Genomic DNA, 13474 nt, shown 5'->3' on the forward strand with positions numbered 1-13474 from the left:
CGTTGATAGCACGTAGCAAGCATACCATTAATATAGCAGTAGGGTGAATTAATAACAGATTAATTAATAAATAAAGTAGGGGGTAGGAGTAACAGGTTAATTAATAAATAGTAGATGAACAAAAATAAGTTAGCTGTGCATTTGGCCAATGAAAGACATGTCACATTTAACCCTACCGACTTGTGACAATCAAAATATATTTTAATTGCTTTTAATATGCAAAAAATAATAATAATAACAAAAACAAACTATTTCTTTATTTTAAAATATTTTAATAAAGTCAATTGTTTATTCTTTTTCCTGAAAAAAAAACGAGACAACAAAAATCCAGTAATTTTTCGTTTTTGAAAAACCCCAGCAAAAACAAAAGACGGACCATTTTCACTTTTCTGACGTTACTGTTTTACATTGGAAAACCATTGGCCACGATATACACCACTATCGCCTCAAATATCTCTCAGCAGGATTACTGAAGAGAGAAGAAATCAGAGAGGGTGAGTGTTGGTTTGTGCCGTGTAGCCTTTATTGTGTTGTTTTTAAGTAACTTATGCTAAGTGTGTGTCTCTTGTGCTGTTCAATTGGCCAAGTGTCCCTTTCAATCCACAAGTCCTCTGTTCTGCTACAGAACCTTGCTGCATAGGAATGAATGTTTTGCCAACTTGCCAGATGAGAAGGTGCTTTTTATGAATAAGATGTATGCATGCAGCACACAGATGCTTTTAATATCGCCGATTGTGTTAACATGCTTCAAGTGAAGTATTATTATAAGAGGCATAGAAGAGTGAAGTTTATAGGGAAGGAGACCAACAAACGGTGTGTTTTTATTGTGAAAGAATGAATGGCTTGTCAGGGAGCTTTTGTTTGCTTTAAATCCGATCCCCATCCCTCTCAAACACCCCAAGGACCTCTTGTTCATTTTTAAAATAGTTTAAAGAGGGACTGACCAAACACAACATTCTTACCACCGTTTTCTGCCTGTTGTTGTAACCTCTTGTGAGGTTGTCCTCCGTTCAACCAGTGGAGGTGTCAGTGGGGCACAGCAGCACGAGAGAGAATCTCCGCACCCCATTTCTTGTGTTGTATCTTTCTCCTCAAACCACAGCACAGATAGGTTCTTCAAATGTCATTATTCACTGTAACAATGTGGCAGAATACCCCTGGGGTGTGTCTGACATTTAGCTAGATAGCTTGTTACATAGACTGTTTGTGTGCGTGTGTGTGTGTGTGTATGTGTGTGTTTGTGTGTGTTTGTGTGTGCGTGAGTGGAAATTATAATTTGGGGGTTTCTTATATTTGCCTGTTACACACATGTGTGTAATGGAAGTGTTTATTGCATATTCCAACTCCCACCGAGGTACCAGCAGGCCAATTAGGGTTAAGTGCTTTGCTCAAGGGCACTGCGCCAGATTTTTCTCCTTGTCGGCTCCGGTATTCAAACCAGTGACCTTTTGGTTACTGTCCCAACACTCTAACCTCAGAGCTATGTGTGTGTGTGTGAGTGTGTGCAGCCTATGTGAGCGTGCCTGTCTGCTTGCATATGTCTATTTCTCTGTGTGCTACTTGTTAATGGTGATATTTGGTCTCATGCATTAGCTATGATTGGCTGTTGTTGCAACCCATTCTTTCACCAGACACCGTCAGCAGTGTTTTGTCTTTCTTTAGACAAGGGAAAGTGGTTGAATACTAGTGTGTGTGTGTGTGTGTGTATGCGTCTGTGTGTGTGTGTGTGTGTGTGTGTGTGTGTGTGTAGGCCTGGCTCGCAGTCAGGGGTCCAATTCATTGTAAAGGTGTTCGATGAGTTTGAGGTCAGGGCTCCGTGCAGGCCAGTCAAGTTCTTCCTCACCAATCTCGACAAACAATTTCTCTATGGACCTCACTTTGTGCCTTGGGGCATTGTCATTCTGAAACAGGAAAGGACCTTCTCCAAACTGTTGATACGAAGTTGGAAGCACAGAATTGTCTAGAATGTCATTGTATGCTGTAGCGTTAACATTTCCCTTCACTGGAACTAAAGATCCCAGCCCGGACCATGAAAAACTGTCCACAATCATTATTCCTCATCCACCAAACTTTACAGTTGGCTCTATGCATTGGGGAAGGTACCGTTCTCCTGGCATCCACCAAACACATATTTGTCCGTCTGACTGGCAGATGGTGGAGCATGATTCATCACTCCAGAGAATGCTTTCCACTACTCCAGAGTCCAATGGCGGCGAGATTTACACCACTCCAGCCGACGCTTGGCATTGCACATGATGATCTCAGGCTTGTGTGCAGCTGCTCGGCCATGGAAACCCGTTTCATGAAGCTCCCGACGAAGAGATATTGTGCTGACCTTGCTTCCAGAGGCAGTTTGGAACTCGGTAGTGAGTGTTGCAACCAAGGACAGATCAATTCATGCACTACGCACTTCAGCACTCTGCGGTCTTGTTCTGTGAGCTTGTGTGTCCTACCACTTCGTGGCTGAGCCGTTGTTGCTCCTAGATGTTTCCACTTCCCAATAAAAGCACCTACAGTTGAAGCTCTAACAGGGCAGAAATTTGACAAACTGACTTGTTGGAAAGGTGGCATCCTATGGCGGTGCCACGTTGAAAGTCACTGGGCTTTTCAGTAAAGGCCATTCTACTGCCAATGTTTGTCAACGGAGATTGCATATCTGTGAACTTGATTTTATACACATGTCAGCAACTTGTGTGGCTGAAATAGCCAAATCCACTAATTTGAAGTGGTGTCCACATACTTTTGTGTATCTATAATGTATTTCAACTGCACAGGTAAGCTATTTTCACAGATACAGCAGACATCTAGGTTGTGTTTTATTTAAAGTCAATGAGGAGAGGTAGATGTGGTATAGATATCCTGCCTGCCAGTTCTATTCATTCAGCCTCTAAGGTCATGTTAGACTTCTGTAACAGTCTGTCTGGTCAGTGTAGACCTGATTAATCCAGGATTTATCCACTATCACAACAAGCAATCACCCTCTCTAATTTTAGACATTAATATGTTTCGCCCTTTCAGCTGAGTAATCTGTGGTAAGAGAAGAAGCAAATGTGGTGGGTGTGTGTGCACGGCTGTCTAGTGTTGAATGAGTCAGAGGGACATATTTGATCGTCCCTCCCTCTCACTGTGCACGCCCTCACACACTCTTATCCTGATATCAGCTGAATTCATGGTGTCATTAATAGCTGTTGGCCTCCCTCCCTCCTTCTCTCTCCACTCCCTCTGCCCTAGATGTTCAGTGCTTGTTGAAGCCGTTGACTATCTTTGGAAAATCTGGAATGCTTCAACAATCTAATGGGTATGCAACTATAACAATCATCTCCTGTTATTACTGAGTGACAGTGTGTTTGTGTGTTTGTGTGACTGTGTATATTTCCATTGTGACTGTGTATTTCCGTTGTGACTGTGTATATTTCTGTTGTGACTGTGTGTATTTCCGTTGTGACTGTGTATATTTCTGTTGTGACTGTGTGTATTTCCATTGTGACTGTGTATTTCCATTGTGACTGTGTATATTTCTGTTGTGACTGTGTATTTCCGTTGTGACTGTGTATATTTCTGTTGTGACTGTGTATTTCCATTGTGACTGTCTATTTCCGTTGTGACTGTGTATTTCCGTTGTGACTGTGTATATTTCTGTTGTGATTGTGTATTTCCGTTGTGACTGTGTATATTTCTGTTGTGACTGTATATATTTCTGTTGTGACTGTGTGTATTTTTGTTGACCTCCACATCCTTCTGTCTGTTTTCACCTCTCCAGACCTGAATGTGTTACCATGGTGACCACTCACACACACATCACCCTGTCACTCCTGCTGTTCCACATTCTCCCGGCCACAACGACTCAGGTTGATGACCTCATCGATGATGTCATTGTCGCCACGGACCGTGGCAGAGTCCGGGGCACTCGGCTTCCCGTGCCAAGTGGTGGATATGTCAGGGCATTCCTGGGAATTCCCTATGGGAACCCCCCCGTTGGGGAACTGCGTTTTCGCCCTCCTCAGCCTGCAGATGGGTGGACAGGGGTACTACACGCCACACGCTACCCCAACTCCTGCCTCCAACCCCAGGATACATTATTTCCTGGTAGGGATTTGATATCAAAACGATTACCTAGTCCTGTATAGTAAACTGGCATAGATTACAACACCTACATGAATGTACAATATATGTTTGTGTGCCTTTAAACCTGTTGATGTTAGTGACAGTGTACAGTCAGTGAGCACGGTTACAAGCACGCAATAATCAGATCAATATAATAGTTAGATTAAAACATTTACATGGTTTTCAAGAAGAACGATCTCCCTAATAATCCTGTTGACATGGACAATTCTGAAATCAGGCTACCTGATGGCATTCTGATAAATTCAGAAAATTTGCCAGTCAAAATAAACGTTCTATCACAGCGAACATGTTATCTTTGGGAAACATGTTTGATTCTGAGTTCAGTCATATAAAATGTGTATGCGAAAACTACTTCTAAGATGCGTACACATAGTTGTTCCGTACTCACTTCACTCACGCTAAAGAGGGAGGCTCTCGGCTGGTGCTGGCACATGCACAGATCAAACACACAGTTGTTCCGTACTCACTTCACTCACGCTAAAGAGGGAGGCTCTCGGCTGGTGCTGGCACATGCACAGATCAAACACACAGTTGTTCCATACTCACTTCACTCACGCTAAAGAGGGAGGCTCTCGGCTGGTGCTGGCACATGCACAGATCAAACACACAGTTGTTCCGTACTCACTTCACTCACGCTAAAGACGGAGGCTCTCGGCTGGTGCTGGCACATGCACAGATCAAACACAGTTGTTCCGTACTCACTTCACTCACGCTAAAGAGGGAGGCTCTCGGCTGGTGCTGGCACATGCACAGATCAAACACACAGTTGTTCCGTACTCACTTCACTCACGCTAAAGAGGGAGGCTCTCGGCTGGTGCTGGCACATGCACAGATCAAACACACAGCTGGAACGTCGATTAAGTTGTTTACATGTCCTAAAAATTCGAAGATTGCTGAGAAAACCAGGTGTTTTTATCGGCGTATGCTTACTTACACTTTGACCTTATGCCGATTTAAGATAACTAGAGTAACGTGTTTACATGACTATTGCATAATCTGGCTACGGCCTTAATCAGTTTAATATAAAATTATTACTATGCATGTTGTCGTGGATATTATAACATAAGGATCTGAGTCAAAGTCAAACCAAGATAATTTTTTTCTGAGCTCAGAGTGAATAACAGGACGTTATAATAAGGCAGTTTCACACAGTTTCACAAGGTTAGTCACATACTATGTGGACACGTACAATTAAAAAGTACCATTATACTTCTCCCTTTTTAAAAATCCCTGAACAATTTTTTAATACATTTTAAATGTAGCAAGCTTTCTAAAAGCATAATATCCCGTAGTCCACCAATTCCTCCTTGTGTCATCGGTTGTGAGACGGAGTTTCAAACCTCCAACCCCTCGCAAATCATATACAGTTCTAACTTGCCAGTTCATGATAATGATTAGATACAATCATTTAAAGAAGGGATTCTTCTCCCAGAGCTGAAGGGTCAGGGGTTGGAGCCCAACTGGGCGCTGGGTAAAGGTCAGACATCACTGTCTTTAGCAAAAAAGTGTAGCTCAGCTAATCCTTCACAACTTGCATTCTGGCCCTGGGTCATGGCAACATTTAACATTACATTTGGTCTTGGATTCGTTACCAGTTTTAAACACATATTGCAGCAACATTTTAGCATGAGAACAAGAAACAGAGTCAGTACAGTGACTAAAACAATGGCTAGACACAGTTGCATGATCCACCCTCCAAACGAGGACAGTATGGACAGTCAGGCAGTTTTTCCCACACACCCTTTACCTATAATACACCAGGTGGCCACAAGAAAACCCACAGTAGGGAGATTACTACTATTACCAGGATGTGAAAAACATCACAGAGTTTGGGGGCTTTAAAATGTCATGTCGTCTGGTCTCTTTTGGGGATAGATGATAAAGGGCAGGAATGACATCACACTTAGGGTGTGATTCACTCCCAGTGTGACCCCATACATGAAACTCCCTTGTTTAGCCCTTGAGGAGCAAACCCACAGACCCAACATGACCTTTCACCAAGTGTTGCTTTAGCCACCAAGTTGGCTCTACTCAGAAAGACATTTGGCTGTTGTTGGGTTGGGGGGGGGGTGTCCTTCAATGCCCTCCTCTGCTGCTTCTAACTTCTGGGCCTATACTCTACATCTGCATCGGTTCCTTAGGCTCGGGACCTTCTTCTACGATGACCATCTACTTCTGGGCCACTATTCCGGGCCGGCGTCGGTCCCTTTGTCTCAAGACCTTGTCATGGAAATTCAAACCGTAAAGAGAAGAGAGACTATAGATTCTTCAAACAACAACTTTATTATAAGATTTGCAAACATGGAGCGGCTAACAATCGCTGGAGTCCAACGAAGAGGTTTGTCTCTCAGCTTTCATGAGGAACTACAACCTCTTTTTTTACGTGGCAGTTAGCAGATGTGTGGAAACAGGGGTGGAACATAGTGTAAAATGTCATCTGTTCCTTCCTGCAAGTTTCCACACAGCTAAGTTCCTGCAGATTGTGAGAACAGGATGTCACATGCTGCAGTTGCACCCAAATTGCTCCTATCTGTATGCCAAGACTTATGACTAAGTCACACAAGACAGGTTTGTATCAGTAAAATAAAACACCAACAAATAACAAGACAATTCTCTAATGTGTAGTTTTCCCCGCAACCTTTTTCCATCACTAGGCTCTCTTGCCCAGGCAGAGTCTTTCTCAATTCATCATCATCGGTTTGTGGAGTGTGTTCTTCTGGCATCTGACCAATAGAAAAGCTGAGAGTCATTGCTGCTAAGACGGCAGGGTAGCCTAGTGGTTAGAGCGTTGGACTAGTAACCGGAAGGTTGCTAGTTCAAACCCCCGAGCTGACAAGGTACAAATCTGTCGTTCTGCCCCTGAACAGGCAGTTAACCCACTGTTCCTAGGCTGTCATTGAAAATAAGAATTTGTTCTTAACTGACTTGCCTGGTTAAATAAAGGTAAAATAAAATTTAAAAAAATAAAAGAAATAAAAGACACAGACAGAAAAGAAAACGGTGCAACATCTGGGGTTGGAACTCTCCTACAGTGGGACCCGTGGATTCAGGTATCTCTCTCTGCTACTTTCACCACAACCGAGGTGGTCAGCAAAACCTGGTATGATCCTCTCCAATCCTTCCAGCTCTTCCTTCTGTAGTCTTTTCCACCACAAAGTCTCCAGGGTGCAGACAATTTGCACATAACACATTCCATCTAACCCATAATGCATTCATTACTTCAGCTAAGCCACTTAAATATTTATAAACATACTAAAACGTGCCCAATTCAATCAGTCAGATTCCAACAGTCCCTCATCTGGAATATATACAGTTGAAGTCGGAAGTTTACATACACATAGGTTGGATTCATTAAAACTCGTTTTTCAACCCCTCCACAAATTTCTTGTTAACAAACTATATTTTTGGCAAGTCGGTTAGGACATCTGCTTTGTGCATGACACAAGTAATTTTTCCAACAATTGTTTACAGACAGACTATTTCACTTATAAATCACCGCATCACAATTCCAGTGGGTCAGAAATGTACATACACAATGTTGACTGCCTTTAAACAGCTTGGCAAATTCAACAAATGATGTCATGGCTTTAGATGCTTCTGATAGGCTAATTGACATCATTTGTGTCAAATGGAGGTGTACCTGTGGATGTATTTCAAGGACTACCTTCAAAGTCAGTGCCTCTTTGCTTGACATCATGGGAAAATCATTAGAAATTTGCCAAAACCTCAGAATAAAATTGTAGACTTCCACAAGTCTGGTTCATCCTTGGGGGCAATTTCCAAACGCGAAAAGTGCAAATCAATCGCAGAACAACAGCAAAGGATCTTGTGAAGATTCTGGAAGAAAACAGGTACAAAATGATCTATATAGACAATAAAACGCATCCTATGTCGACATAACCTGATAAGCTCCAAAATAAAGCCAGACTAAGGTTTGCAACTGTACGTGGGGACAAAGATCGTACTTTTTGGAGAAATGTCCTCTGGTCTGTTGAAACAAAAATAGAACTGTTTGGCCATAATGACCATCGTTATGTTTGGAGGAAAAAGGGGGAGGCTTGCAAGCCGAGGAACACCATCCCAACCGTGAAGCACGGGGGTGGCAGCATCATGTTGTGGGGGTGTTTTGCTGCAGGAGGGACTGATGCACTTCACAAAATAGATGGCTTCATTAGGACGGAAAATTATGTGGATATATTGAAGCAACATCTCAAGACATCAGCCAGGAAGTTAAAGCTTGGTCGCAAATGGGACTTCCAAATGGACATTGACCTCAAGCATAATTCCAAAGTTGTGGCAATATGGCTTAAACAATTTAAAGGCAATGCTACCAAATACTAATTGAGTGTATGTAAACTTCTGACCCACTAGGAATGTGATGAAAGAAATAAAGGCTGAAATAAATCATTATTCTGACATTTCACATTCTTCAAATAAAGTGGTGATCCTAACTGACCAAATGACAGGGAATTTTTACTGGAATTAAATGTCAGGAATTGAGTTGAAATGTTTTTGGCTAAGGTGTATTTAATCTTCCGACTTCAACTGTATATACATTTACAATATATATATGTTTTACTTTTATTTAACTAGGCAAGTCAGTTAATTAAGAACAAATTATTTTTTTTACAATGACTGCCTACCCCGGCCAAACCCTCCCCTAACCTGTATGACGCTGGGCCAATTGTGCTCCGCCCTATGGGACTCCCGATCACGACTAGTTGTGATACAGCCCGGGACCAAACCAGGGTCTGTAGTGAAACACCTTAAACTGCTGTGCCACTTGGGAGCCCTCACATGATCACCTACATGTTTCACACGACCTAGAAACTCTATTGACTTTCACAGGGAAAATAGAGAACACAGTTTCACACCAATCTTGATAAGAATGGTAATGAGATTGGGCAAGGACCACAAAGCCCCTACTCTCAACATCCCAATAATGGATAGCCCAAGCTACAATCCAGTGGGATTTCTGATACCCCCCTATCGGAATACACGAAAAGATAAGGTTTCCCTGGGAGGAACCCTACCTAGACTCACTGGATTTGAACAAATATTGAATTTGTTTCAGAAGCCACCTGCAGGATGAGCAGTGTACCCTCCCCTCACGTTGTGGTCTACTCACAGTTTAGGGGGCAGCTCTCTGTCTCTCCTTCTCGACTTTCCGGATCATAATTTGACCTGTTGATAAATTATCCAACCCAAATTTAGAATGACAGTCCTTAGTGCTTCACGCTGGTTCTATCACATCAATATAAGACCCTCAACTTAGCACACACCGATACTGGCAGAGTGTGCATTTATATTGATATACATTATATTCATTTTATATTTCTAGCATTACATTTTCTCATCACGGCCACTATTTGTGCTAATGACAGATTGGTACTCAACGCACTCTTAGTCTAAATTACTGTAAACCTCACAGGGTTCATACCTCCACAATCAACCTGATTCACCAAATAAACAATTTTAGACAAGCCTAAATAAATTAAGGGTACAGTTTGCCACTCCCTCACGGTACTCATTCTTCTGGCGTGTCTTCACTTTTTCTTCTTCAGACAGCTTTACAGTTCGGCTACCCAATGGCATCAATGTTCAAAGTGGATGGCCCTTCATAATGGCCCATTTTCCCAAGCATACGAATCTCTCACCTGAGCCGCCTTTGTCCTTTACGGTCGCATTATGTCTGGTCCATCCTCCTACCCGTACACCAGCAGCATGAGAGAAGTTTGTGAGAGATCTCTCTCCATGCTCACTGTACGACGACTCATGTCGCACTCCTGAGAGAAAAGGCTTTTGAGAAAAGGCCGTTGATAGCTTCAACTTGAAGATGTGTACAAGTTGCTGGTTCGGACTCAGGTGTCACGGTAGAAGTGATGAAGGACAGGGCCATAGTGAACCCATTTTTATCCATTACTTCAGGCGGTCAGAGGGGGTGAAGTTCACACTGTTCCCAGCTGAATTATCCCTTCCATGCATCTAGATACCATCTGTGGACACCTTCGCCATAACCTTGAGAGAGGACAGAGCAGAATAACATTTAGGGCATTTCTGATTCAAGAAACCCAGACAAATTATAAATGATTCAACATCCTTAATACAGATTTCTAAGACAAATGTCAAAAATAATAACAACACACCATTTAAACCATTTTTGCAAATGTGCTTATAGTCCCTTATCATATTGGCGACCTCACCGCAGAGTTAAAGGGTCAGGGAGGTAGAGGGCTAATCTTTGGGAGAAATACCAACCATCCAGCAGACAGATTTGGTATTGAGATTTGTTTTTGAAGCAAGACAAAAACAAAGAAAATTAAACAAAACAATGAAAACAAAACAAAATAACAACAGCAATACACATCCATCACTCTAGGTGGGTAAAACTTCAATCCATCATGTCAACCATTACCAACATATCATTTTCCTTTTTACAGGCAGGGATGTGAGGAAAATCAATTAGCATATTTACCAAAGCGCCCTATGCGACCAATAATTCCCCCTTTGGACACTACTCACATCATGATTAATGCATCCAAAAAAAACATGTTAAATAAAAATAACAAATAAAAATAGAATTACGACCTTTGATAACTCCAGTTTAACCAATCTACATTGGATATTCACTGTTTGCTTCACACGCATTTTATTGGTTATTAATCTTATAATTTACATTCTAAGAGATAGCAATCCACAGGATCCACTATTCCTCCTGTCAGAAGGGTTAGTCATTCAACCTTATTCTCTCATACATGTTCAACACCCCACTGTTCACTATTCAACTTTCACTTCTCTATTTCCACTACCCATAGCTCTCAGGCTACATAGACATTTATCTTATGTCTATTTTCACTACCCGTAGCTCTCAGGCTACATAGACATTTATCTTATGTCTATTTTCACTACCCATAGCTCTCAGGCTACATAGACATTTATCTTATGTCTATTTCCACTACCCATAGCTCTCAGGCTACATAGACATTTATCGTATGCCTACAAACAGTACTGTCAATGGGGCTCTCACTAACCCTGCCAAGTCCACTCTCTGGGATTTAGGATCCTTGTCACTACTTTTACTTTCACTACAAATTAATTTAAATTGACTTGCTGAAATTTAGTGGGTTGTAAATTGACTTACTGAAATTCAGTGTGTTGTCGTGTTCAGATTCGTGAATGTGGTGTGTTCCCCCAGGCAGTCATCAGTGTAGGTCTGGTCAGGGCGGGTCCATGTCATATTTGGTTGGACAGGAATTTCTCTCACACAAACAGTGACACCGCTGTCTCCTTCGCAAACCTTCACTGATGCTCTCCCCATACACAATCCCACATCCAATTTAAAATTGGTCCACAGGCATCACACTATGCGGTAGAGTATGCTTCTTCTAGGAATGCACAATTCCTCTTCACTTAGCGCAAAGTGATTTACCCACATCGACAATAAAAAATGTGCATTACACCGTAAACATACTCAAGGTTGTTCTGCAATTAAGTCATTATTAACTACAAGTACTTGACTCTGACTTCCTTATTCCCAGGGTTCCGTGGAGCTGAGATGTGGAACCCCAACACCAAGATGAGTGAAGACTGTCTCTACCTCAACATATGGACTCCTCCCCCTTTGTTTAAGACACACCCTAAACGTTCCAAGAGCTCCTCCCCTGGTTCCTCATTAGCTCCTGTCATGGTGTGGATATACGGAGGCGGGTTCACTACAGGCACCGCCTCCCTAGACCTGTATGACGGACAATTCCTTAGCCAATCAGAAGGCGTCGTGGTGGTGTCTATGAACTACAGGTTGTCCTGGCACAATATAATTGAACTAAAGAACCTATTTGAGCTTCATGTTTTCATGTTTTAAAAATACACCGATAATAACGTTTGTTTTGATTGGACACAGGCTCGGTCCATTGGGTTTCCTGTCTCTTCCTGAGAGCGAGGGTGTCCGTGGTAACGCTGGAATGCTGGACCAGCGCTTGGCTCTGTACTGGGTAGCCAATAACATTGCTGCCTTCGGCGGAGACCCTTCAAAGGTTGCTCAGTTTTTTTCCTTTTACTCTTTTTGCTGTTGTTATTCTTTGTTTTACCATGTTTAGTTATTCTCTGTTTTTATGTTGTTGTCAGGTGACGTTGTTTGGGGAAAGTGCTGGCTCTGCGTCTGTTGGTCTCCATCTCCTCTCCCCTGGCAGCCATGGCCTGTTCAACAGGGCAATACTACAGAGTGGTTCCCCTAACACTCCATGGGCTGTCATGACTCAACAGCAGGCCTGGAACAGGTCCCTGTCCCTGGGTAGGCTGTTGGGTTGTCCCCTGGCACCTCTGGCTGTCCTGGAGCAGTGTCTACAGAGAGCCCATCCAGAGGATATCATCAAGCAGCAGTACAACGTCCTCTCTCTCCCCACAATCCTAGCATTACCATTCACCCCCTCTGTCGACCAAAACTTCCTACCAGACATGCCAGAGGTGTGAATGAATTTATGGTTGCTTGTTTTGGGCCCAAAGGCCCTGAAAAAACAAGCAGTTGAATCCTGTATATATTTCCAATGGCATAATGTCATAATGTCTCTTTATCTCTTCCTTTAGGTTCTGCTCCGGACGGGACACTTCCTGAAGACAGAGGTGCTGATTGGTTTGAACCAAGATGAGGGGACCTACTTCCTGGTTTACGGGGCGCCAGGATATGACATCACTAGCCAGAGCCTGATCAGCAGGGAGAACTTCCTGAAAGGGGTGGACCTAGTGTTGCCGGGATTCAGTGATGTCACGAGGGAGACAGCCATCTTCCAGTACACTGATTGGACGGATGAGAATAGTGGGATGAAGAATCGTGATTTGCTTGGGCGAATGTTGGGAGACCATGATTTTAACTGCCCTGTGCTGGAGTTTGCCCAGAGGTAAAGAAAACATATTAAAGAGTTTCACAGAGCTCTAATGCAGGGCTGTTCAATCATGTTCCTTGAGAGCTACCCACTTGTACGTTTTTAATCCAACCCCAGTCGTAACTAACCTGCTTCAGTTCATCAACCAGGTAATTATTAGAATCAAGTGCATTAGATTAGGGTTCGCATGAAACATACAGGATTTTAACTTCTTTGAGCACCTATCCCGTTAGCGGGATCATTTTCGTCAACATCCGCTGAATTGCAGAGCGCCAAATTCAAATTACATTTCTAAAAATATTTAATTTTCATGAAATCACAAGTGCAATATAGCAAAACACAGCTTAGCTTGTTGTTAATCCACCTGGTGTGTCAGATTTCAAAAAAGCTTTACAGCAAAAGCTATTCAAGCGTTTATGTAAGGACATCTCTCTCAGCAGACAAAACTTTACAAACAGCTAGCAGCAAAG

The 13474-nt window shown here is 42.6% G+C and overlaps 1 protein-coding gene across 5 annotated transcripts in view; it reads left to right on the forward strand.

Moving 5' to 3' along the window:
* Nucleotides 1-415: 415 nt before the first annotated feature.
* Nucleotides 416-13474, forward strand: part of LOC115123259 (cholinesterase-like) — a 34122-nt gene continuing 21063 nt past the window's right edge. For 4 of the 5 annotated variants that reach the window (XR_010458553.1, XR_010458554.1, XM_065000536.1 and 1 more), the window contains exons 1-6: nt 3179-3298; nt 3761-4086; nt 11664-11922; nt 12026-12158; nt 12250-12588; nt 12709-13019. Coding sequence is in view for 3 of the 5 variants with exons in the window: in XM_065000536.1 (XP_064856608.1) it covers nt 3279-3298; nt 3761-4086; nt 11664-11922; nt 12026-12158; nt 12250-12588; nt 12709-13019 (1388 nt within the window). In the remaining 2 variants the exon portion in view is untranslated. Of the gene's footprint in view, nt 495-3178; nt 3299-3760; nt 4087-11663; nt 11923-12025; nt 12159-12249; nt 12589-12708; nt 13020-13474 lie in introns of those variants that run through there. The other variant, XM_065000534.1, reaches the window with a different exon arrangement.

This window comes from Oncorhynchus nerka, linkage group LG14 (genome assembly GCF_034236695.1).
Source record: "Oncorhynchus nerka isolate Pitt River linkage group LG14, Oner_Uvic_2.0, whole genome shotgun sequence".
Lineage (NCBI taxonomy): Eukaryota > Metazoa > Chordata > Actinopteri > Salmoniformes > Salmonidae > Oncorhynchus > Oncorhynchus nerka.